At 38.8% G+C, this 25838-nt stretch overlaps 1 protein-coding gene across 3 annotated transcripts in view; it reads right to left on the bottom strand.

Moving 5' to 3' along the window:
• LAMA4 (laminin subunit alpha 4) overlaps positions 1 to 25838 on the bottom strand; it is a 102413-nt gene that overhangs the window by 31937 nt on the left and 44638 nt on the right. For all 3 annotated transcript variants that reach the window (XR_005699880.2, XR_005699881.2, XM_040057859.2), the window contains exons 6-21: positions 24636 to 24731; positions 22671 to 22822; positions 22416 to 22526; positions 19711 to 19822; positions 17629 to 17796; positions 16688 to 16881; positions 14691 to 14807; positions 12985 to 13133; positions 10885 to 11026; positions 9772 to 9868; positions 8891 to 9007; positions 8079 to 8264; positions 3074 to 3213; positions 1703 to 1876; positions 544 to 686; positions 53 to 215 (exon numbers count right to left, since the gene is read on the bottom strand). Coding sequence is in view for 1 of the 3 variants with exons in the window: in XM_040057859.2 (XP_039913793.1) it covers positions 53 to 215; positions 544 to 686; positions 1703 to 1876; positions 3074 to 3213; positions 8079 to 8264; positions 8891 to 9007; positions 9772 to 9868; positions 10885 to 11026; positions 12985 to 13133; positions 14691 to 14807; positions 16688 to 16881; positions 17629 to 17796; positions 19711 to 19822; positions 22416 to 22526; positions 22671 to 22822; positions 24636 to 24731 (2261 nt within the window). In the remaining 2 variants the exon portion in view is untranslated. The remainder of the gene's footprint in view (positions 1 to 52; positions 216 to 543; positions 687 to 1702; positions 1877 to 3073; positions 3214 to 8078; positions 8265 to 8890; positions 9008 to 9771; positions 9869 to 10884; positions 11027 to 12984; positions 13134 to 14690; positions 14808 to 16687; positions 16882 to 17628; positions 17797 to 19710; positions 19823 to 22415; positions 22527 to 22670; positions 22823 to 24635; positions 24732 to 25838) is intronic.

Here is a 25838-nt window from a genome sequence, read left to right as displayed (position 1 = left end):
AAGATTGGTTTGCACTGTTTAATTTTGAATAGAGAATATTTATCTGACCAACCTTGAAGCCTGGAGGCACTCCACCAACATAGAAAACAGAATTTTCAGGTTCCAAATTAAGGAGGGAGCCAGGACCAAGAACCTCTCCCTTTTTGATGAATTTTTCTTCAGCTGTGCTGCTAAGACTGGGCACAGTTAAGAACATTTTGCCGTGTCTTCCGATCCTGCAGAAAAGAATTGTAAGAGAAGAGAATTTCATGTTGGCCAGACTTACAAAAGAGCAAATATGTCTCCAATCCAGGAAGGGTTTTATTTCCTTAGAGAAGACCAGTAATCAGGAGGTAAAAAAGGGGAGGGACCACAGACATTATCTCTTCCTCCCTGTGGCCCCTTGGGTCTTGGCTCTTCCAAAGCTGGAAGAATTTCCATTTATTTCAGCAGGAGTAGAACCAGGCACTGAAAATTCCTGATGGGCAGTTCTGACTCTGCATTTTCTGCCTGATTTTTCCCATTAACAGTTTGATTTTTGGGAAATACACATTATTACTTTACCTCTCAATTTTGATGATGCTGAAGTGAGAAGGCCAGGTGCTGACTGGTTTGGCATCCAGAGGTATCTCCACGTCTTGGCCCCCGAGATTATAAATGTACACAAGGTTGTCATTTTTAATTGCAAGACCAATGTAATGTTTTGCCTAAAACACCAATGGAGAGAGATATTAGAGATACAACATTGAAAGGGATATAATGCAAGACGTAAGTAAGGGGTAAGCTTTGATAAACCGAATGACACCATTAAATATTACAGAAAGCTATTTAAATAGAAACAAAATCTTCATTCTCTAATTGGTTGCTTGCACCACATAAAACTATACAGAAAAAAACCCTCTGATATTTTACTTTATATCCATTTTGACTGAGGTAAATTCAAGGTCATGAGATCTCTGCTGACCATGAATTAGTCATGTTCAATGGGAAGCTGTTCATCATTATTTAGTGTGCAGCGCCATGTGCAGGAAATAGTCTAAAGCTTAACTATTATGCTGCAATTAAATATTCAGCCAAGAGGTGTTTCACTTGATTTATATTCAGTAGACATTCTTTTTAGGAAAGCTTAAAAATGAAAGCCTGCCTCTTTGCCTTCCCAAGTAACAGATTGCCAGTATGATATCTGGCTTGTGAGTTGTGATTTTTTTTCTTTTCAGAACCACAGTTTAAAGAACAGTTATTTCAAAGTAGTGTACATAGAGTGTACAACAGCAGCACAAGCCACAGATAAAGAAGGCTGCTTATCTGGTGGGCCTGTGACCTCAGAGATTTGGAACCGACACTGTCAGCAGCATTAAACTGATTAAAGCATATCTCACAGAAACCAGGCAGATGACATTAACTGCTCCAGAGCACCTTGGTATTGGCAGAGGAGATAGCAAGCGTGGCTTGCAGCAGTGACAATCAAAGCAGTACACTACCAGGCAGTCAAATTTGCTTTTTAGAGAGAATCCTTCATTGTATGGGGTGACAAGTCTCAAGGACAGGGGTCTCAGGAACCCTTGCTCTTTGCTTGTCATAAAATCAATGATGGTCATAGAGTAGAAACCTCTAATTTTGAAACATGAAGAAACAGTGAGAGGAAAAACTGAGGGCAAAAAAATTTCAAACTGATTTAATTTCTTTAATATATGCATAAAAATTAACTGGGCTATTCTCTTACATTTTTATTTCCGAGGTACAAAATGAATCTGTCTGGAGAGGTTGCCAGTTGTGGGTTGTCTTTGTGAAGCTTTATGTACAAACTCATGGAAGTGAAAGATTTCAGTTCTTCTGTGTTGATCTTTGGATTGACTTCAACAGCTGATTGGCCTTCAAACATCATGGAAACTTGGACCTGCAGTTGCAAATGTGAAAAGTGAGACACATGTTGTTGCCCGGGGTCATTCCTTAAGGTAAATGTGTAACAATACTGAGCCAGCAGCCTTGCTTACTGCAAAACTGGAGTTGGCACCTATATACTGGCATGCAAAATTGTATGTTTATAACAATCTTTTCTGGAAGACACTGTAAAGAATATGGAGAAAGTTATTTTAGAATTAATTAAAGGTCCTAATGAACTCTGCTTAAGCACATTCGTAACGTAAATTAAATTTCAGTGAGAGATTGATGTGTGCTTAATTGAATCGGGGCTACATTACTATGTATGGCACATAATGAAATTCTTACACAGCTATAGAACTTCTGCCCATAATTTATTTCTTTGCTTTGGGAGTAGTATGACCATCTTCTGTTCATTAGTAATCTTGTTTTATCATTGAATCTACAGTGATATTTATGAGATGCTAATAAAATTGCAAACCTGTCCACTTTAGTTCAAAATGCTTTCAACATAACTGAAATAATGTTTTCAAGTTTATACACAGTATATCTGCATCACAAAATGTATTTTAAAGAACAGTCAAGCACTACACACAAACTGATTTTTCCAAGTTATATTCCAGCACTGTGAACATACAATAATGCACTGAATTTTTTATTTCTCTGAATGAATTCAAATATACTTGACCTTGGTATAAGTTTTCTTCTTAGAGAAAAAGCCCTCATTATTTATGTATGGTAATGAAAGTGTTTTTTTCTCTATTAAATATGTGTGAGTTAAGGATTCTCTTACCCTGCAGAAAATTAAATAAAGAGAAAGGAAAAAAAAGGTAATGCTGTCATCTCAGAAAAGCTTACATTAAATTGCTGTAATTATTACTCATGATGATTAGCTTTGTAGGTAATTTGCCTAAAAATTGTAGGTAATTAGGTTTTGTTGTTCTGGCCATCTTGTACGTTTTGCCCAAATCTTTATTGTCAAGTTGCTACTGCAGTAACAATACTCTACCGTGAATACTATGATAAAATGTCAATTGCTTGCAAATAGAAACTGTAAAGATTTAATGACCTCCAATGTGCTTTGTTCATCCAGTTTTCGGAGGTGACAGTATCCAGGTTTGGGCTTCTAACATAGCCTGAGAAAATGGAGGCTATAGTAAGAGTTGATTACTAGCACTAGTAACCAAAAGTCCCAAAAGTCCAAAAGTTTTACCTTGCTTGCTACACTCCTGGTTTGAGCAATTAACTCTCTGATCCGCTGGATGCTGGAAGAAATATTGTTTGCAGGTGCTTTCTGTTCTACTCTGCGCAGTTTGTCCAGGAGTTGAGGGAAAACTTCTGTAAGTTTCTTCACTGCAATTAGAAGAGAAGAGACAGCTTTTTTTTTCTTTCCTCTTTGAAAGACTGTTTTTGCATCAGGAATATTCCACCCTATCCTCCTAGCTTAGCTCATCCATGTTCTTCTGCTTTCTGACCAAGTTGCAATGATGATGTGTGAGGCACAGTGATTTCAGAAAGGGTACAGATTTCTAAGAATCTAGTATTGCTGAAGTTTTTGGAAATAAGTTTGGACAAAGGACACTGTGTTTTCTTAGGACTCATAGGTAATATTGTGGTGTGTTACCTCTGTAATACTTTCCTCAAGGAACTCTGCAAACATTAATAGTTTTAACCTTTTAATCTTCCTTCAAGACAAATGAATGTTCAGCCTAATTTTACAGCTACACCAAGTGGAGCAGAAGGGTTATTCGTTCAGCATCTCACTGGACATCTGTGGCTGACCTGGGAACTGCATCTGAGAGTTATGGTTCATGAGCTCTTCAAATTCACTGTAGGGGAGATGTATAGACTGTTTTCCTCAGCTTTCAGCTATCCATATCTCCCAGAGGTCATTATCCAGATAGACAGCTGTGCTAACAGGCTTGTGGTGTACAACTATAAAAGGCCTTAGATGATGATGATGTATGTGCACCTAAACCATGCTTGGTACCTGCCCCAGCCCTTGTGATTGGTAATCTTTTTAGTTTTTCTGCCTGCATCTGCCAGGGATCATGAATTAGACTCCTGGACCTTTAGTTTTTTGCTGCTGTGTCTTCTGGTGGTACATGTGCGAGTGTCATTGGGGAGATGCAGGGGCTCTGTTATGTTCAGAGTGAGAGAAGTCCTTTCCCAGAAAGATAAGCAGAACAACCATCAGCAAGGAAAAATAACTACCCTTAATTATAATCCAATTTCATCACATCAGATTCCAATGACATGCTGCCCTTTGAAGGATATTTACACATCACATCATTTTTCATCTTTAATTAAATATAGGTACAAGTAGCTGGGTATAATCAAATACGATTTTAGCTGCAAGCTACGTGCATATAAGAAAGATCCAGCCTTCAGGGTTAATTTTAATGACATGTATTCACTGTAAAGGTTAAGACCAGATTTGTAGGGTTTAAAGTTATATTTTAGGGAGTTGGTGACTTACATCCACCTCCTCCTGTGTTCTTCCTGTCATATTTTTACCTTTGTCTGAGACTCGAGCAAGAAGGGCTTGTGTTGGAAGGGGCCTTAAAGATTGCCTAATTCCAGCTCCCCTGCTGTGGGCAGGGGATGCCTTGCCCTGGAACACATTGCTGAGAGCCCCACCCAACCTGGCCTTGAACATTTCTGGGTGAAGACTGCAGAGAGGCAGACAAAGGGGCCAATCATCAGATATAGGAGACTGTATGAAAAATGAGGGAGGAGGAGCAGACTCCAATCACTTTTCTGTGCTTCCAGTCTGCATTGGATAAGCTTCAGCCGCATTCCTATCAACCCAGAGTATGAGAAGACTCCATGGAGTCCTACAAGTCTGCTTGTTTTTGGATAGAGTGAAAAATCTGTATTTGCCACTCCTGTCCTGTCTCTGTTTGGCTGTTTTCATTTGTGTTTTACTTTCCAAGCTCAGTCTAGGAATGGGCCATAGAACTTTAGACCCTCCAGTTTTTCCCATTTAGTTCTGGAAGGCCTTATGCAGTGGGAGTTAGTAAACAGCTGATCTATATAAAGCTTATTGTACATTAAAATATCATGATTCTAATGAATCCTCAAAGAATTACAGTAAATTTTGGGTAAAACAGTGATGCCAGAATGTGTTAAATTTTCTTCTTAAAAATCCCCAATAAAATTTATAGGAAGCTTTCTTTACCTTTTTTCCATTTTTTAAGGCAAAAATGCTGCAATCTCAGAAAATGATTTAGCAAATTGCAGCCACTTTAAAAAAAAGTAATCTGCAACTGAGTTGGAATTGTGCTTGATTCAATATCTTAAAACCTGGTTTTTCTGTTTGAAATTTGATGCATTTAACTTGAAATTCTACTACAACATGAAAACACAAAACTAACATCTGTAACTACTAGAACTATTGTGAAATCTCAATATAAATCTCTTCCTCTTGACCTTAATGGCATTCTCCATCACAGAACATTGATTTTGATTTTTGTCTTTGGGATGAAGGTGAGAGTGGAAAAGAAAATTAGTCCTACCCAGTGACAGAATATAAAAAAGAATAGAAGGGAAATGTCAAGGAGCAAATACCTTGACTATAACCTTCCAGACACCTTCCCCTTTCACATTTTCCTTCCCAAACTGTCTGCCACCCTCTCTGCTGAAGCCCAGCAGTTCCCTGCACAATGGCAGTAGGGACTATTCTCAGACAAACTGCACAGCCAAGACGTGCTCTCACCCTTCCAAACACCAAGTGCGAGCTTTATTCAAGGGCAGTGCAGACATGGCAGCTTAGAGGCTTCAGCTGCTCTGGTAGTGTTACTGCCATGAAGATCAGGTGTTTTGGTGTTCCAGGCATCTGTCTGAACATTTGTTGTGACTTTCCTTTGGATTTTGATGGACATTCCTCTTGTCAGATCAGCCTCTCCTGGCAGAATACACAGCTGACTGGGGAACACTCCTTCATGCCTGGCATGTCTACATCTGTCTTCCTGTGCTGTGAATCACAATCACATCTGTCTGGAGCACTACCTGTGCCAGCCTCCTGTGTAGCACCAGTCTCTCCTCTCTTCTCAGCTATTTCCACCTGATCTTTTTGGCAAAAACACTTCATCATACCTTCTAAAAAAAAAAAAAAAAAAAAAAAAAAAAAAAAAAAAAAAAAAGTACTAGGGCACACTTTGCTGGAGGTTGCATATTAACATCTACTAGGGCACACTTTGCTGGAGGTTGCATATTAACATCTCTCCAACTGTTAGTTTGTGGCCAGCAGGCCCTCCAGGAGCTCGGATATGAACAAGTATTTTCAAGGTGACTCCCTACCTGCAAAGCCACCATCATAGAGATGTTTTTTTCCAGGCACATCACATAGGACCTGTTCTTGTCCCTTTTTGGGAGCATTACCCAAGGGTAAGCTGGGTCGTTTTAAGCCTGTTCACTCTTACAGAGCACCTCAAATGCTGCTGGAAATCTTTCCTCCAGTACAAGAACTAGTATGAGCCAATTTTTTTGAATCCTGAATGTCTGCTGGCACTTTGAACATGAAAAGTCAAATGCAGTCTGTGTTGCTGCTCTACCTGCTAAGCTGGCATGGGAAAATGTTAAATGTAAATCAAGTGTAAAGGTGAATAAAACCAGAAACCTTCATGTGTAAGCTACAGCACACGGTTTCTCTTGGATGTTTTTCATAATATCATTTCCCCCTGGGAGGCCAATCATAGCCACATTTGCATTATTTTACGTATTAATTTGAGCCCATAGCCTAACCTGTGCTTTGTGGTGATCAAAAACATTTTACATCAATGCAATCCAACCCAAGAGCTGTTATATTAGCTACACTCTTATGGAGCTCTGTGCAGTGACTAGCAGTGAGCTTACCGATTCCCAGAGGGAGAGGTTCACTGCTCCCTTTTGATGAAAAGCTCAGAGAAATCTGAGTTTCCTCCAGTTCTGGAGCCAGATATTGGGATGTTGAATAGCACTGAATTTCTTCTTGTGGAGGGAGCTACTTCTATACCACTTCTTGGGAGAACTCAACCAAAAATACTAGGGGTGGGGGTCTTATTGTTCATGGAATTCTGAAAATAACATGACTCTTGGGATTCCCCAGCTGGGAGGGAAGACTGTGACTTTGGAACACTAGAAGCAAAGTTGGGTTTGGTGCTCATACTGCCATTTGCAGTTAAATGACACCTGAGCTGCAAACTTCCTGACAGACAGAGAAGGGATTTAGGGCAGTAGATCTGAGAATCAGGTTTTCTGGGAACAGAGTCAAAGAAATTATGGACTTTCTCTGGAGTACTTTTAGGAGGCAAGACATCACTGAACAGGTCTGCAGGTGATGTTATCATCAAACGTGTGAAGGAAATTATTTGTTCTGGATTTCCAACCTCCCTAGCCATAAATATCTTAACATTAGTGAGCCTCCTGAGCAGAGTTAAGAAGACAAGTAGCAATAAATAATGGTGCTGTAATCAATTTTTTATTCTAAATATTTTCATTTCTAGATTGATTTCTTCCCCAATTTTCTTTTCCTTCTTTCTACAGTCACTTCATTTAGCTTCATCTTCATGTCTCTTTTCTACTCTTGCCTATCAGTTTTGTTTCAATTTTGTAGTCTGCCTTAGCTTTTCTTTTGTCTTTTTATTTGCCTTAAATTTTTCATAATAAGTTTTCCAATGTTTCCAGTGTTTCCAATAATAAAAGTGGAATTAATGTGATGTTTACAAGCTTCTCCATAAATCAACCTGCTTAAATATTTTATTTCCTCCTTTATCCTCTTTGACCCCTTTGTTTAGACTACAAGCTCATCAAGCGAGGCACCGTTTCTTCTCCGTGTTTGCACTCCTGAGGACAAAAGGGCTCTGTTTTCAAATGCCTCTCAATGTTAAAAAACAAACAAACATAAAACCCTAAATCACCAACCATATTAGCAAGAAGTATTTAAGCAAGCTGTTTGCCATTCAGTGTGACCTTGGTACCCTGATAAAAATGAATTAGAAGTCAGTAAGTCTTCAACACTTAAGTGTTTAAATAATTTTTGGAAGCCCCTGAATATCCAGTGTTTTTTAAAATATAGTCAAGACCTAGACAACTGCTAATTTTTAAAAGTTTTCATGGAGGTAACATGTTAGATTATATGTGATGAATATGCAACATAAACAATTCATACAATGTGTTATTGTGATTATTCCCAGATTTTTTAACATTGAGGAATGGAAAACTTCATGTCACCATACCTGCATCCCCAGCTGAATGCACAGCACTCTCATATGCCTGTGAATTGTGCTGGAAATCTTGCAGGTTTTGGGACCACAACCTCACGTTCTCATCCATGGGGGTCGTAGCCTGTGTTACTGTCGTGGTAGCACTTACAGCCTCTGCAGTCGTCAGCTGAGCTTGCTCCAAACGCTCTCTGGCCTCCGCTATAGAACAAATAGGGAATGATAGGAAATGAACTCTTTCAAATATTTAAGTGTGTTGGGTGTCCCGTCCCTCCCCACTCTCTGTCTTCCCCCTCCCTTTTCTCTGCTTCCCTCCAGTTCATATACACAGAGCATGATGTCACATGGAATGGAATATTATTTTGGTCATTTGGGATCAGTTGTCCTGGCTGTGTTCTTTCTTATCTTCCCATGCATCCCCAGTCTCCTCACCAGCGTGGCAGTATGAAAAGCAGAAAAGGCCTTGGCTCTGTGCAAGCCCTGCTCAGCAGTAACAGAAACATCTCTGCATTATCAACTCCATGTTCAACACAAATCCAAAACAGAGCCCCATGCTAGCCACTGTGAAGAAAATTAGCTCTGCCTCAGCCAAGACCACCACAAGGATCAACAAGATGGTTAATAATTTCAGTGGAAAAACATTTAATTTCATTACGAAAATGTTGAATCTGGATATGTGATATCTAGATCTAGTAGTTTTCAGCCAAACTCTTAAGCGCCACAGTGCTGAACTCTTAGTAGCAACTTCATATCCATATTCAAGGATAGGAATGTGCTCTTGCATGTATGAAGATAAAGCATCATAAAGATGAAGTTCCTCTTCCAACCTGTCTCTGCTGATTGCATTTTTGCGATGGCTCTCATCAGCTGGCTCCGCAGGGCGTTCATTCTGGCAAAAGTGCCATTGACCTGCCAGCTGGTGTCTGCAATGGTATAACCGCTGCCTGTGGGGAGAAAAGGGGACGTACAGCTGAGGGGTGTCAAAGTGGCATCTAAAAAGGTAAATTCAGTCCTGGGGCGGTATATCCTTAGGCATTTAATATACCATAGACAGTATACCATAGCCCCTTTTAATTTAGGACATGCACTCTTGACTTAACATAATCTAAAGGAAAAAACAGCCCTGTAGCACCCCTGCTTGCCAAAGCATTGTCTTCCAGAAATCTGGAGAGCTGTGTTTCAGTCAGTGCTCTTTCTCCAGAAGTGCTGAGAATAGCTGCAACTGGTACACAGGAGTAGTTTTAATGAACTCAAAAAGTCCTGAGACTTTTAAAAGGTAATTCTGTATTTCTAGATCTTTCTTTCATTTACGATGAACAAAGGCCAAACTACTTTAACAGTTATTATTACCCTCCACTGGTGAAATCCAGCTTTGTGAACATTTAAGCTGTTATGACTTGATTTTAATTAAACTACTTAATTGCATATATTTACCAGTGAACAATGGTTTGCAGAGTCATATATTAAAACAGTAGTTGTATCTAAAGTGGACATTTCATGAATGAAATGAACTATCAGTATCTAGTAGGATGACAAAACATGAGCTACTCAAATATACCCATGGCCATTTCAAGTACTTTGTGTGGTAAATTAAATCAATAACCTATTTTGTTACAGCAGTAGTTCTGCTTAGTGATGTGCTTCTGAAATTTGTTTTAATGTGCATGGCTATAAGCTGATTGGGAAAGTAGAAAGGATGTATATTTACTGTCATGTGCTGTCCGTTGTAGCTGCATGGCTCGGATGAGAAGTTCTTCACTTTTACCTTTATGGTAAATGACCTGAGTATCAATTCCAACTGCAGCCTACAAGCATGTTCCAAAAAAGAAAGTCAGAATAATCCTTATCAAATATTCCACTTAATTGCGTTTAACTGTGGACAGTATTTTACCTACATGTAAATGCAACTGCAAAGTCACTGCAGTTTCATTTGCTTTGTTAACATTTAAGACTGGCAGGTGGATTGGAAAAAAGCCTGAAAAGCAAAATTTTCTATTTTAAGAAATTTAGAGAAATGTATGGTTTTCCAAACAACACTACTAAGTAACAAAGATGAAGAAAGTCTTCTGAAATTATCAGATCCAGTTCAGTCAACGTGACTAAATGCTGCATATTATCTGGGCACTGTGACTGTTCATTTCTGCTGTCATCTTAGATAGGTGATGAATGCTTTCACTTCATGGGGAGCTGCCCTGCAGTCTGCAGCAGTATGCTGGAAGCAGGGGGCTGGTCTTGAAATCCCTCAGCCCTCTGGCATTAAACCCCTTTAATCAATCCAAATCCTCTTGCTATCCCACTAATAAATTGCTGATAAGTAGCATGTATACAGATTGGTAACTATAGGCATACAAAAAAATACATGTAAAGTAGTTTTGAACAGTAAGGCCAGAGACAAAATTAGCATCCTACTCCTTACACTGTGTGTGTGAGTGAGCTTTGTCCCATTTCAGCAGCATTTCCTGCTGCATGGCACTGAGTGAAGTAGGACTCAAGCACTAAATGCCAGCTCAGGTTCCTACAGGAGTAGGGAGTTGTCTGTAATTTCACAGAAATGTCTCAATGTGAGTGACAACACAGAGGAGCATTACCCTATGGGACAGGGACAGAAGAATCTCCTGTGACTTTTCAAATACCAGGAGACTTCAGTCTGGAGGAATAATTAACTACATGTGATTTAATTCAGGAAATAATGAAGGAAAAATATGTGCAGTGAGAAGTTCAATGCTGCCAGTTAAGCTAAATTTGTTTTTTCTTTACGCTTAGGTGCCTGAAGTCCCTGAAGTATTGTAAAGTAAAAGCTGGTATTATGAAAATTACTTACATCCTTGACCCGGTTTGTTGTGTTGAGCGCCAGCAATGCAACTTTATTGGCTTCTTCGATATAACCAGCAATGTTTTCATAGACATTTGAAGCATTGATTGCCCTTTGTACCAAACCATTTGAATCAACACCGTACAAATTCCTGTTAAAAAGAGAGTAAAAGGTGAAAGAAACCAAACTGAATCAAAGTAGTTTCTGACTACATAATCACACACATAAATGTACTTGGCCTAACTGGTATTCCCTTCATTGTGTTTGACCAATCTGAAGCATGTGAAAACTGTTTGGATAGAAGACTCTTCCACTTAACTCTGTGAATTTTACCTTAAAATTTATACAAACAGCAACAAACAACTACACAGCTTTTACCTTAGGAAAAAAAAAATCTAGATTAGATATTTGATAGATTAATAGAATAACAGGTCTATCATAATACTTCTTTTTGAATAATTCCTATCCATGAATGGAAAGACCTCTGTGTGCCAGTGTCCAGGATAGTTGTGTCACTGTCCTGTTTATATTTTCCAAAGGTAAGTGGGAAAAGGGGGAGAATCAGATGAAGAACTAACCCTAGTCGTGAAAATTTGCAGGAAGTTAGATTTAAAAATGGAAAGAAATCTTTAATGGCATAGTTTTGATCTGCATATTAGATCTTCAGTGGAGATTTCAAAGAGAAGATAGTTCAGGGCTCAACATTCATCTGTTAACAATTTTGAATAAATACTATTTTTTAATGTTATGGTGATAAGCAGGTTTCAAAATATATTTAGAAATATATTCTAAATATAGATGTGTTTGCACATGTGTGCATTCACTTCAAAGTGTTTGCACACCGAGGGATTATTAAATTTCCAGATTCAGCATTACTGCAAGAACTTTCTGCTAAATTCCCTTAAGGCAAAACAATAAACTCTACCAAATAAAAGCCTAACAGGCTGGTAAAGCTAACCTATAAAACCAAGATGTTTTGAAGAGAGGCTAAATGTTTTAAAGGATTAAAATTTCACTGCAGGACAATTGCCTCAACATATAATAGAGCCAGAATTGTTCCATCTGGGTATTTTGTAATCACTTTTCTTTGCTTTTTGTGAAATTCCTAATGTGCTGGACTTGGTAATAATTTTTAAATTATTTTGGTAAGGGAGGAAAGCTAGCCATTTGTGGTATTTTCGTAGTCTGCTGTCCCTAGTTAGCTCATCTCAGACTGAATGTATTGTTTGGCTTTTATGTTTCTGTTGTTTGTGTGTCATTATAGAACAGTTTCAGACGTCAGCTTTATACAATTGCATGAAAGAAATCCATCTGCTATTTTTTTCTTTATTTTAATCTCCTATCTAGGGCATGCGGATATTAAGAAACAACTGGCATTTAGATAATATACTTGAAGAGTGTTGTAAACTTATCTTCTAAAAACATGTGCCCATGATATTACCTAAGGTACAATTTGGCATATTTTACTTAAGAATTCATTTAGAGCAGTGTTTTTTCCATGGATAGTACCAATTGCAAATAAAATCATTAAATTTATTTAGAAGAGATTTTTTTAGTAAATTGGTGCGATGTTGTTGCATTTAGTATTTTCCAGCAAAAGAGATTTACAATAATTTTTTTATGTTATTGTGAACCAGTTTTATTGGAACACAACCTACTGAGCATCAGAACTACTCCACCTGTAAAACTGCTCTTGGAATAAAATCATCTCAAAGCTCATTTTGTGCCCTGTAATGCTTAACATATTTTTTTAGTGTACATGAGCTTACTGACACGAGCAGTTTCTGCAGACACCATTTTATCTTGCCTGTATTATTTCATTTTTCACTAATCCACCTTTCCTATTCTTTTGCTGTAGGAAGAGGAAAGCATGCACAATTAGGCTAGAGAGAATGTCATGCAAGATATATATTTATTCTTTAAAAAATTTCATAGATTTTGCCTAGCTCAACTTCAGCTGCTCTCTGTGGACCATGACAAGTCCTTCTACACATGACTTAACACTGATTTGTTTAGTGCCTGTTTACTGTCACTGTGTTTCTGCTTGTCTTTTCAGCTGTTCTGTAAGTGGCACTTATATGAACAGAGTCTGCTGAAGTTAAATTTTACCCGTCCAGCTCATCAGCAAGTCTTCTTAGGTTGTGTGCATGATGCATAGCCTTTTCTACCAAATCATCATCAAACAGCGACAGGTTGGCTGTTTTCTCTTGCAGTTCCTTTTTTGCTCCATCTATTTCTGCATAGAACCCTGATGCATTCTGAACAAAACAGAGAAGGAAGGAAAGAAGGTGAAAATTGCAAAAAACCAAGTCTGTATTTTGGTAATTATGTTTTATTTTACCCTTTATATTATTATAATGTTCCTTTATTTCTGTTATAGTTGATTTATTTTACATTTTTTAAGAGGAAAAAAATGAAAGATCTAACGGTGAATGCCAGTATGGAGACAAGTGCAGCAAGATGAAAATCAACAAAAAATTCCAGAAATTACTTAAGAAGGCATTGGAGAGAGATGCATAAAATAAAAAAGAAAGATGGTAAAAGTCGTAAAATATGTCTTGTATGTTTGCTCCAGACTTGTGCCAAATGACAAGTCTTTCAGAGTGAAGTTCTCTTTCTGCCTCCTTGATTCCTCATGCTAGGACATCTTGGATTAATCTAATTTGTAAATCAGTCCACCTAAATACTACCTATGTGTGTATAGGTAAGGAGAAGCAGTTTGCCTTAATCATCCTTCTTCCTCATAGGAAATACTTGTGGAAAGACCAAATGGCCTGCATTTCCCTTTTCTCAGTACACAAGCAGGCTGATGTGAAGATTATAAATGCGTTTCAAAATATTTGAAAAAGGATGAAAATGAGAGAGGGGAAAAGGATGAATGAGTGAAATGTGAAAATACTTGTTGGTGATGAGGGTGGATAATGTATGATGGTTGCGTAGTACTTCTTTCCCTGCAGTGTGAACATCCTCTGTGGGGAACACAAAATGATAAACTGCGGCAATTTGCTTTGCCCAAAACACCAGAGAAAAACCTCAATGTACTGCTTGAACACAGGGACAGTTACAAAGTAAGCTGTCTTTCTATTTTTGCAAATTACTTTTTGAAAGAAAAATTAAGGACTTTTGATATTTGCTTTTGTGTAAAGAAATGAGCAGCTGTGATCGAAATGAATGCTCGTGGAAAATTTTATTTTTTCTTCAATTATTTCAAAATTTAAAAAAAAATCATCAAGAAAGCAGCTTTGCTAAATATTTTAGTTAGCAAATTCCCAGTTTTATTTTCTTCATCTTTTCATAGAAAAGCCAAACCCCTAAAATTTCTAAAAATTTTGTTCAGCACCATGTCTGATTCAAAACACTGCATAGTATTCTACAGTTCCAGGAAAGGATTTTTATATAACAGTCCGGTTATATATGTTTGACGCAGTTCCTGGTTTTAATGCTGGTATCTGGGATCTTTAGTGTTCTTCCATGTTCACTTGGAGACACTAGGAAAGGAATTTAGTATAAAATGCAGTCTTTTACCAAAATATCTTTTGGCAGCTGCTTGTAATGAAATAATTGAGAGCTCTACAGCAACATCTTTCATTAAGATTTGCCTACAGTAATGTGTCCTTATACTAGAATTATTTATTTTTAGGCAGTAAATTGTAGTAACAGAGCTTTTCATGCAAGAAAGCCATCTACTTTATCAGTGAATATTAACCAGTACTTTCACTGAAGCAATATAAAGGAGGGTTTTTCCATTAGTGATCTAAACATAAGACTTCAAAAAATTAGGATGCATCATTTAAACAAGCCACCAAAGCACCTACCTTTATTACATCACTTAACTCAGTGTTGACTTTTTGTGGTCCTTCCAAAATAGTTGTGGCACTGAGCAGAATGCTGTTCACTTCATCCATTTGCTCTTTTATCTTCTCATGTTCTTTCTAAAAAGAAAGCTCAAAACATAAATCACATCCAATTCCACTTGTGTTTTGATAAAATACAGTGTTAATCATTTTTGCTAAATGTGCTAGAGCTAATTAAAAGATAGTGGTGAACTAAATAGATTTAGACATATCTGAAGTCTGATTTTCTAAGACTTGTCTAATTGCTACATATTATGAGGTGATTTTTATTTTTTTTTAAATATTTTTTTGTGAAAGAAATGTCAGATGCTTAAAAAAAAAAAAAATCATTTTATATTACAGCCTAAGAAGCTATTGGAATGAATCATTCGTCAGTGCACAGCAGAGACAAATTAAACATGGATTTTCCATAGTCACCTGGAGACTGTTTATTTTTGTCCTAGTGTTTTTAAAATATACAGTATAGAGATCTCTTTTCTTTGTCAGTAGTAAAGCCAATGTGAACAATGTATTTTGTACAGCATCTGCCTCCATTGTGAGAAATAATGGAGATCCAAATGGTTAAAAACAGTGAACAAATGTACTATACACTTCAGGCTTTGCTTCATAACTGTGAGACAAGCTGCAGCTTGGCACTGTAATTATGAAACAATGGAAGAACAGAAGAGGCTTTGTGCTTAAGGATCTCAAGCTCTTGTGAAATGATTCCCTAGAGGAGCATGCCGGGTTTCTCTATTGAATTCTTAGACGTTCCATATCAGCCTGAACTTCTAGCGCTGCAAAATTCAGGAACTCAAAACAGCCACTGATGCTATGAAACCCAGAAGTTGGCCTGAATTTGGGGGATCATTCTTCAAATCACAAAATTGCTCACTAACACCCTCTCCTCCAGAATACAAAAAATTTCAGCCATTGAAAGGAAAAATTTCCTTTGAATGGCCCCAAATTGTTCTCTCTGTACTTTTTTTCCTTGCTGAAAAAATAAATGAGAAGCTGTAGGTGGGATATTCTGGTTTTGCATTCCTTAAAAAAAAAATTATAAAAACAGGGAAAGAGTCACAGAATGTCTGTGAAGAGAAAAAATAGTTTCTTTTATTTGGTTGATGGGTTATGTACTTTTCTGGGATATGAAACGTGAAAATTCTGTTTCCTCCTCAGCCATATGGGATTTGAACCTTATGCCATCACTTACAGGCAAAGGTGCCCCACTTCCAGGCTACAGGAGACAGGTCACCTCTGAGCTCTCCTCCAGGGTGGTTACTTTGTTCAAAACCCTGAAACTGTTCATTTGGACAGGACACGGGAAAACTGCTGCAGCCTTATAGCTAAGCTAGCAAGTAGGAAACCCAATTTCAATGTACCTGTTGTGGAGCAGTTAGACAATGGATTTGTGCTTGAAGATTCAAGGACAACTGTCTACTCCTCCTGAAAAAATGGGGATGTGTTTTTGTTTAAAGTGGTTCAGAGGAAGTTTGGATCAGACAGTATGAATGCACTCAGCCCCAGGGCACAAATGCCATGCAGAGCCTTTATAAGTGTTTTCTCACAATAGAATTAGTTTTTTGAACATGCGGCCATCCCACATTATATGTCAGGACATAAGTGGATGAAATAATCCCACCACAATATTTATAGCAGCCATGCTACATGAAATTTCAAGCTTCTTGGCTTTTACTGTAACGTCTTACTAGTCTAGGCATAAGTATCCATCTCTGATGAGGCGTGACGTGCCAAAACTCCTCATTTATTGTCACTCCACAAACAGATAATAGTACCTTGCACTTACACAAGTTGTTTCTTAGAACTGAAGAGTAAAACTCATCCTGCTGAGTGGTACAAGTAATTCTTTTTTGGTGTGGTGATTCCTGAACCTAAATTGTGTGCGATCTACTGTTTTAAGCAATGGCAGAGATGGAGTGTTCACAGTCAACACTTATGATAAATGTAGTGCACAGTACCTCCTGCCTTTGGAGCCTGGCTGCGTTTTCCCTATTTATATCTTCCGTCTGTATAACATAGTCAAGTGCCTCGCCTAATGCCTCCTCCAGGTCTGACAGCTTCACATCCTGTTCGCTGAGCTGCTCCAGCACATCAATTACCAGGGATCTGGTGTCATTGTACTTCTCGTGAAATGCTTCAATTTGCTGTAGCACTGGGAGAAAAATAAGAGGCCAATTAATCCAAAGCTTGGATTTCTGGCAAAACTTACCTATACAGCAGTTTCTGTGCTGTTACTCAGGTGACAGCAAAACACATTTTGTAAAGCTCACTTGAGGGATCATATACCTAGATTTTAATTTTCCCTCCTCTTACTAAAAGGAAAGATGCCTCTCATTTTACTGTTTCATTTTAATCCTATTAATTCCCCCTCTGAAATATATTTTATTAAAAGAAACCAGATCTGTCTTTCCTTGCTTTTAATTTGTTTTTCCTTGTTAAACCTAGGCAGCCTGTTCTGGAGAAGGCAGTCTTTATGCCTCATGTTCTGACTCATATTCACTAAGCTGTGAGAATTAGGCTGCCACCCTTTCCCATGCCCAGTTTTTCTCTGCTGGCGTTCACTGTCCCCATAGCAGAGCTGGCAGGGGGGAAGACGTTCACATGAGCAATTCCAGCTCTGTCGTGAACCTCCCTAAGCAGCTATTGCTGAGTTGCTGCAGTGCACAGGCACAGGCAGACACACAGATATTTTTCTACCCATTCTGCCGTGAGGAGCACCAAGCACCAGCAGGGACTTGGGGCAGGAATTTGGGAGCAGCAGCATCTCTAGCACACCAGCTGCTGCTTGCCAAGTGCCTCCCAATCCTCCCCAGGGGTTCAGCAGTACACCCAGAGCTGCCCAGCACCTGCCAGCTGATCTTCAGCACGTGGCTGAAAGGGAAACTGACTTAGAACTCACACTCCTCTGCTGCATTTTCCTCCTCATCTGCAAGTTGCCTCTGATTAGTGAAAGGCTTTCGATGTTTGATCTCCTTCAGCATCTCCTCTGCCGTACTCCTCTTCTGGGAGATTTCTTCAGGGCTCAGCTCTTGTTGAATTGCATAGTATTTTGACTTGCTGCTGATTTCTAGGGGGAAAAGGGAACAGATGGTCGATTCAGTATGGCTACAGAGAAATAAATACCATGGACTACTTTTACTTTTGTGACTTGTGATGATACTGATGGCAAAAGAAAATTTTAATTATCTTCGTCTCTATAGTAGATAATGATTATGTTTATTCCAGCCTTAAAATTAAATCTGTAAATAAATCACACTTTCTGTCCTATGTGGAGGTCTCATCAGAAGAGGATGGGATTAAGCAGATGTGGGTTGTGTGTATTATTTGGCTTGACATTTCTTATAGGCTGGGGAAATAATTTTATTTGGGGTTCTGTGGCATGTATCAGGCTGGGGCTTTCATCTAGGATCATGGTTTTCAAGTACTGCTGTTTATAAAATAATAACAATACTAAGGAGACTGAAGTAACCTCATTTTCCATCTGCAGAAGTTTGAGGTACCCTAAGGAGGTAACATATGGCTTCTGGCCGGATGCAGCCTAGCTGGTTTGGAGATAGATACTGTTTCAAGGTTTTGGTCTCAGTTCAAAAAACATCGTTGTATCCCTGCAGCTGAAATTGAGTTTACTCATTCCCAGTGTAATCATTACAAAGTTTACTCACTTCTCGCTCCCTGGCCTTGAATACCAATCAACTCTTTTTTTATGCCCTGTGATGTGTGTGCCTTTGGCTAGCACTTGTCACTAGCTTTGTGGATAACCAAAGCTGGCAAAACCAGCACTATTCTTCTGGAAGATGTTTATAAAAAATAGGTGTGTAATTGTGGCACCACTGATTCTTTGGCAGAGTGTCTGTATGCCTGCTCTTTCTGGGCCCTGAGCTCATTAGTGAAGCCGTAAAGGCTCGTACTGAGCAGTACCTGGTGACAACCAGGGCTCCATGGATTTATTTTTCCTTATGCTGGCACATGTGTGTGCATATATGGGTGATACCTCTGTAGAAGAACAGTTCTGAGCATGGTGGAAGTAATTTTCACCCACTTGTTTCCAACTGTTTTCATTCTATTCACAGCCATGGACATTGTTTCTTCTGTAACAGCTTAACGTGATTGTGCTATTTGTGTGCCAGATTAGATGCATATCTACCTTTTGTGATTCCTGTCCTGCTCCAAACTAATTAATGATACAAAAGGATGATCCACAGACATCAACCATGTTTGTTAGTGATGTACACTGAGGCTCATGCAGACCCTTTTATTCAATAATTGCAGAAATAAAATGTGATGGATGGCCAGACAGTCAGGGGTTTTTTAGCATCAGAGATGTAAAATGACAGTACAAATATAACATTCAACATGGTCTTAGCCTGTCTCTTTTGTGTGATGGGACATATTAACTGTGTTTCTGGAGAGAAAATAGTGGAGCACCCGTGGAGGTAAGGATAAGCAAGGATAAAAGTTGATATGTAACCACTCTTCCTTTGGAAAAGGTGTGTTTAAAGTTTAACCTCAGCTACCAGCCAGCATTTCTATTTTGGTGCCATAGACAGCTTTTGCATTCAGTTGGCTTTGCTGAAGACTGAGGGAAACCAGTGTGTTCTGCAGCAGGATGGAAGCTTTCATGTTGCAGGGGTACAAGGGATAGGGGTGTTTTTGAGTACATTGATTTGGGGTTTCATTGCTTTCTGCTGGTACTGAAGAAGAGGCTGCAATTGATTCAATCTCATTTTTATATTTCAGGATGATAGTGGTATGCCATAGATATTCCAGATGAAGGTGATTATCTCTGACTAGGAAATCTTTTTTACATGCAGTTGTGCTTGACAGGGTCTTCGCTGTTGCCGTAAATTACATATTGTGCTATATATCAAAAGATTTTCCTTTGATATATAGGACAGTAAAAATTCTTGATGCTCCATTAATACGGGAGGGTTTCATTAATACATTCTTGACACTGAGATGAACCAGAAATGAATCTATTTACCTTCAATGTTATCTCTTATATTATTGAGCTGCTGCACAAGCTGAGAAGCACGGTTGTTGATCTCCGTGGTTTCCCTCTGTACCAGTCTGCCTTTGCTGGAAGCTTCATTTCCCTATGAATAAACCATGAGAGGTAAACATTAGATTTCTTTTCAGATGTGAGGATGAGCAGTATAAACATACATTTTGCTTTCTCCTGGTGAGCATGTGGAAGTCCTTTTTATCATATAAAGTAGTATTTGAAGGTGTTTAAAGTGAAGATCTGTCTTGTCAGTGTTTTCAGAATTGCAGAGTGAGGGATTAAAACCTGTCCCATATTTATCCATCATTTGCTGCAATGAAATTTTCATAAATTATGTACAGTTGTAAAACTCTCCCTGCTGAATTTCCTAGGCACTCAGAGGGGCTGGCTCGTTTTGCTGAGTATGGCATTTCCTGAGTAAGAAAATAGAATGAAGAAAAAGGTGTCAAGCTCCCAACTGATTTTAGATCTGTGTCTCCCTCAAGGGAGGACCCCAGCTCTGGGGTCACTTATTGTTAAAACTAAGAAGAAACCCGACGATTGTAAATGCGTGGTCCTGTACTACTATTGTGTTGAGGGCTGCACTCTGCATGTCTTCCCTTACTTAGGGTTGTGGAGGCCCCAAGTGGCATTTGAAGGCAGGGCCAGGGTGGGCAGCACCACTAAAAGGGATTAGCATAATGATAAATCAAATTGTAAGGGTTGCGAGACTGATAAAACAAGTGTAAGGGTTAGTAGAAATGTTTCTGGTTCCCATCTTCCAAATATTCAGGATCAAGCTATGTGCTGTTTTACTCAGAATTCATCCTCTTCAAACTTTGAGGGTTAGAGGTAGTCACAGGAGTTATATTTAGCAGGTAGATTTGCCTACAGTTTTTCCATTCACCTTGCCTTTATGGTTTAGATTAGAATCTGCAGGAACCCCTGAGATTTGGGGATGTGCACATAAAACTCTCTCAATAGAAAATGCTGCGTGTCTCTGCAAAACCCACTCAAGGCCCTAGCACCCATTTTCTATAAATGTACTCTGAAATAGCAAAGAGCTCAATATATTCAGAGTTACTATTGTGGTCTTCCACTGTCAGAGTCTGGGGTCATTATTTCCCTGCCTTGCAAGTGACCACAAGTATTGATGTAGAACTAGCATTAGCAGTAACCAGGGAGAAAAGACCAGAGGAAACATTGAATTTATTTATTCAGGGACAGTAAAATTGGGAAATGAGGAAAGAAATCTCCAGGTAGTACTGCAAATGAAATGTTATTATCCAAACTCACTAAATATTCATAGAAAACCTAATGCCTTAATCAGTCTGCCCACCAGATACAGAGAGGGACAGTGAGGTGTGTGAGCTCTGACAGATATTCACAGGTACGGAGCTGTGAGGGTGAGTTTAATTTAATCAAAGCTCTCTTGAACGCAGGCATAGCCTGTATAAATCTTACATGCCCTTTCTGCTAAGTAAGTGTTGATTAAAAACACACAAATTTTCTCTTCCGCTTTCCTTTGTGCTGCCTTTTTTTGCCCCCTACTTGATCCTATATTTGAGTTTTAGTTTAAGGTATAATTTTAATTTGTCTTGTGAAGGAATTAGTAAAGTGAATATAAGGTCTGGCACTTTGCAATGAGCATGAAATATAATCTAGTCCTATGGCAGCTGTGGCTATCTTTGATAATCACATGGAGTGATATATTTTACTAATATATGTATATTGTAGCAACTGAAAGATGTTTAATATTATAACTTTTAAAATAGAGGATGAGCAGTTTTGAACCCTATTTCTTATCTTAACATTTATCATAGCAGTATTCTTCTAGGATACAATGAATGTGTTGTGGGAGATGAGAGCTAATAACCTTAATTTTATAGCCTGGCAGCCGGATGTGGATGCAACATTTATGATTATAATTGTATTAAAAATATCTTGAGCACTGATCAAGCTCCTATCCCAGTGGATGCATGAAAACCCTTTTAAACTGTCAGTTTTGAAATATATTTTGAAATGGCTAATCAGGATTAAATTAATTTTAAGAGTGCACACATGTAAAATAGATATAGTACAAATGCTCCCAAAGTCAATTTGCATTAATTTAGTGTAGGTTACTTCACTTAATTAGAAATCAAAATGTGAATGAGAAAGGCAATGATCAAACATGTCTTGTAGAGGGTAGATGGGAACTCAGATCCTGAGGGGAAGATTTTTTGTGACTGTTGACAAACCTCCAACCACACTCAAGACACTTTTTACCTGCTTCCTTTTCTCTGAAAAAGACTTGATAACTAGTTTATGCTTTTAATTCAGATTTAAAGTAGAAAGTTATAAAATGCAAATAGAAATAGAAGGTTCTTCCAGCTGTCAGGGTGCACCACTCTTGTTTGGTGGACTTGAAGTGTCAGACTAGATGTTAAGAAATGTTTTTTTATGAAGAGGAGTCAAACACTGGAACGGGTTTCCTAGAGAGATGGTTGATGCCCCATGTCTGTCAGGATTTAAGAGGCATTTCAGCAATGCTCTTAATAACATGCTTTAACTTTTGGTCGGCCCTGTATTGCTCAGACAATTGGACCAGAAGATCATTTTAGGTCCCTTCCAACTGGGACTATTCTAGCCTCGCCTCTTGTGCCAACAGGTGAATATGACAAAGTGCAAACCCTCAGAGCTTTGGCAGAAGCCTGTAAACAAACCTGTTCATCCAGTGTGTCTGCTTCTCTGAGGAGATCATTCATCTCATCTGCAACATCATCAACCTGGATGGTCCAAAGCATAGCATGATTCTTTTTCTTGGACATTGCCTCCTGTGTATGGGGGAAAAAAAAGTCAGTGCATCTGAAAATCAACTCCTTCCCCAGTGATGGCAGAGATTGAAATTTACAGGAATGGAGTGGAAATTAAAAGATTCAAACTACACGACAAAGCTGAAATATCTTCAATGCTTGTACCTGGAGATGAGTTGTAGTGAGGTTCAGGTCATTCAAACGTCTTTGAGCGGCAACACCTGTAGAAATGCTCAGCAAAGTGGATTTGCTTTCATCGATAGTCAGAACTGACAATCGGATGTCATCTGTCAAATCCCAGATACATTTATCGCAGCCTGATAGGAAAATAAGACAGCATAATTTTCCTTTAGTGTTTGTGTCAGTTAACAGCAAATATCTTAAATTCATGTAATACTGCTCTTGACCCATGGTGCTCACTCTCCTTGTCACTGAAGCTTCCTAGTGGATACCCATTTTTCTTTTGCTTTCTTCCTCCCACTTCCAAGGTCCCACAGTACCGTTACGACATTTCCAGCTGAGCAGCACCAGATGGGACTGCTCAAAGAGGCTGCCACAGGGATTCTGTAATCAGTTGGGAGAGAGGGAGAGTATTTCCTGGCTATTCCCTAGGCACTATGTGTTTGTGGCCTGAAGGACAACAGATGAGGGTCAAAAAAATAACAACTGCATTTTTCAGAACCTCAAACTCCATGTTTAAAATTCAGTGGTATGAGAAATAAGGATGTCCAGCACATGGGCTCTTGGCCACCTACTTGATTACTAGGGCAACTTCTAAAAACACAGTTATAGTGTGCTTGGAAAGTGCTTGTGCAGAACTACATCCTTGTTCCTGCTGAATGATTGCAATGACACCTTGTTTATATTGACACTGGTGCCAACACTAAATCCAAGAGACTTAGGTGAATGTGAAACACAGATTCCTACAGACACTTTTGCTTGACATTTTAGCAGATCCCAAATGTTTTCCTTCTGGTTGCTCTTCAGGCACATGACCCCTCTTCTTGGGAGTTGGTTCAGGAGCCCATGTGTGCCATATGCTCTGCATTATATACAGGTATAAATACACTAACATTTAAAAAATACCTGTGGTTACCAATAGCTACAACATAGTACACCTGGAAAGATCCCAGGCTTCCTATCATTAGAGTATGGGAGATAGGGGGAAAGGAACTGGCTGATGGATATAGGCCAAGATGTCAACAGCAGCGATCTATATTTGGTTTCACTGGGGTAATTTTCTACACAGTTATTTCAGTGGTTAGTATGGAGCCATGTTTTGTATTTGTGCTCAACACATGGTTGATAATGTAAAGATGTTTTTGCTGTTGCTGAGCAGGGCTTACACAGAGCCAAGACCGTTTCTGCTTTTTGTACTGCCATGCTGGTGAAGTGACTAAGGGTGTGCTAGAAGCAGGAGATGTAGCCAGGACAGCTGACCCCAGCAGATCAAAGGGATATTCCAGACCATGGGACATCATGCTCAGTAAATGCAGTGGGGGGAGGAAAGAGGAAGGGGAGGACATTTGGAGTGATGGCATTTGTCTTCCCAAGTGAACAGGTGGGATCCTGCTCTCCTGGAAATGGGTGAATGCCTGGCTGCCCATGGGAAGCAGTGAATGAATCAATTGTTTTGCTTTGTTTGCAAAAGTGTGTGCGGCTTGTGCGTGCACAAATTTTCTGGCTTTTACCCTTCTGATTCTCCCCCTATTCCTGCTGGAGTGAGTGAGTGGCTGTGTGGTTGTCAGGGCTAAACCACAACTAGAAAAAATATCACAGGTAAAGTTGTGAGGACATATTTTAGGGCCAGAATATTATTTTTCAGGCAGCGTGCCTCAAGGTCTATGGAAGCAGCTTTGGTGATACTTCCCTACTGCTCTGCAGTTTGGACCTGAATGTGCAGTCTATATGACAGAGCTGGAAATATGCCTGTACTCAGACAAGTGTGTGATAACATGCTGAAGTACTCAATCAGCAGGACACTGTGTATATTCACACACATAAGTGCCCTGTGGGACCACCGTCAAAATCCTGAGCCCGCTGGAGTCCCAAACTCTTAAGTTAGTATTTATAAACTTCTAAATACAAGAACAATATTATTTATTGGTGTTTTCATGATAATGTTCTTACTGATGGTTGGGCAGTCTGTGTCAGTAGAAACTTCAGGACTGTCTGCGAGGCATTCTCCAGTCTGGCTGTCACACATTCTTCCTCCACAGTTACATGCTGGGGGAGAGAGAAAGAACTTCTGAAAAAAGAATCTTCAAAATGTACAACTCCCCCTCCCAAGACTAGTGAAATTATTATACTTAGGATTGTGTGTGAATATTCAAACCAATATCAAGAACTTCTTGAACTGATTTTCCTTTCAGTACTTGGAAAAGGTGTTTCTTGCACTGGTCAAATTTGAACAAATGAAATATGAAGTGGAAAACAGAAAGAGAACACCTATGCTGAAATTACTTGTTCAAAGCTTGGTCACAAGTAGAGTCAGTGAGGCCAGAGCTGCCCAGAGGGGTCATTGTGCATCAGTGTCATGAGAGAGTGACATTTAGGAGATGTATTAAGAAAAGCAGGGCATCTAAAGCTAATTATTAGCTACAAATCTTGCCACAGGCCTGTGGAATTTATCAGCACTCTGTCAGGGTGTCACTAAAAAGGCTTTGCAGCTATCAGGGATTGATATTGGACTCCAGTTACACTGGCAGCTTGAACATATCAAAAAGTAAATATCTCCTACCTCTTACAATGAAGAATAAATGATGTTTTATATTTTTTTAAACTTGAGAGAACAACATTTTTATTGTCAGCATGAGTGGCTTTTTAAAAAGTCCAATTTTTAATCTAACATCTCTAAATCTCTTTCAAGTTTTAATTGCCCTTTTAAGCAATATTATTTTAAAGATTAAAATATTCTTGGAACACTTCAATACAATAACAAAAACTTAAGAAGAACATAAGAACAGCAGCAATCTATCTGGAATTTATTTTGGTCTTGAAATGCATGGTTTCATCAGAACCTCATGTAACAAAATACTTTACTGCCCTTTTATTGCAGCCCACTAATTGTTATTTATGAATTGCCCTTGTATTTACATTTCCCATTGCACATTCAAGGATTTCCTGAGTGAAAATACATAATACAACTTCAAAGACAGCACCATGCACTGACGTCAGAATAATTTTGTGTAAGTGGACCAGTGTTAGTAGAACTAATCAGAACAGAACTAATCAGAACAGAAATTGGTTATGAATTCTCTGATGCAGTCAGCATTTTGACCTTATCACAACCTGTGCCTCTCAGCTTTTGGATCTACAATTACTTATAATTTG

This window comes from Hirundo rustica, chromosome 3, assembly GCF_015227805.2.
Source record: "Hirundo rustica isolate bHirRus1 chromosome 3, bHirRus1.pri.v3, whole genome shotgun sequence".
Lineage (NCBI taxonomy): Eukaryota > Metazoa > Chordata > Aves > Passeriformes > Hirundinidae > Hirundo > Hirundo rustica.
This window is presented reverse-complemented; position numbering and strand designations above follow the sequence as displayed.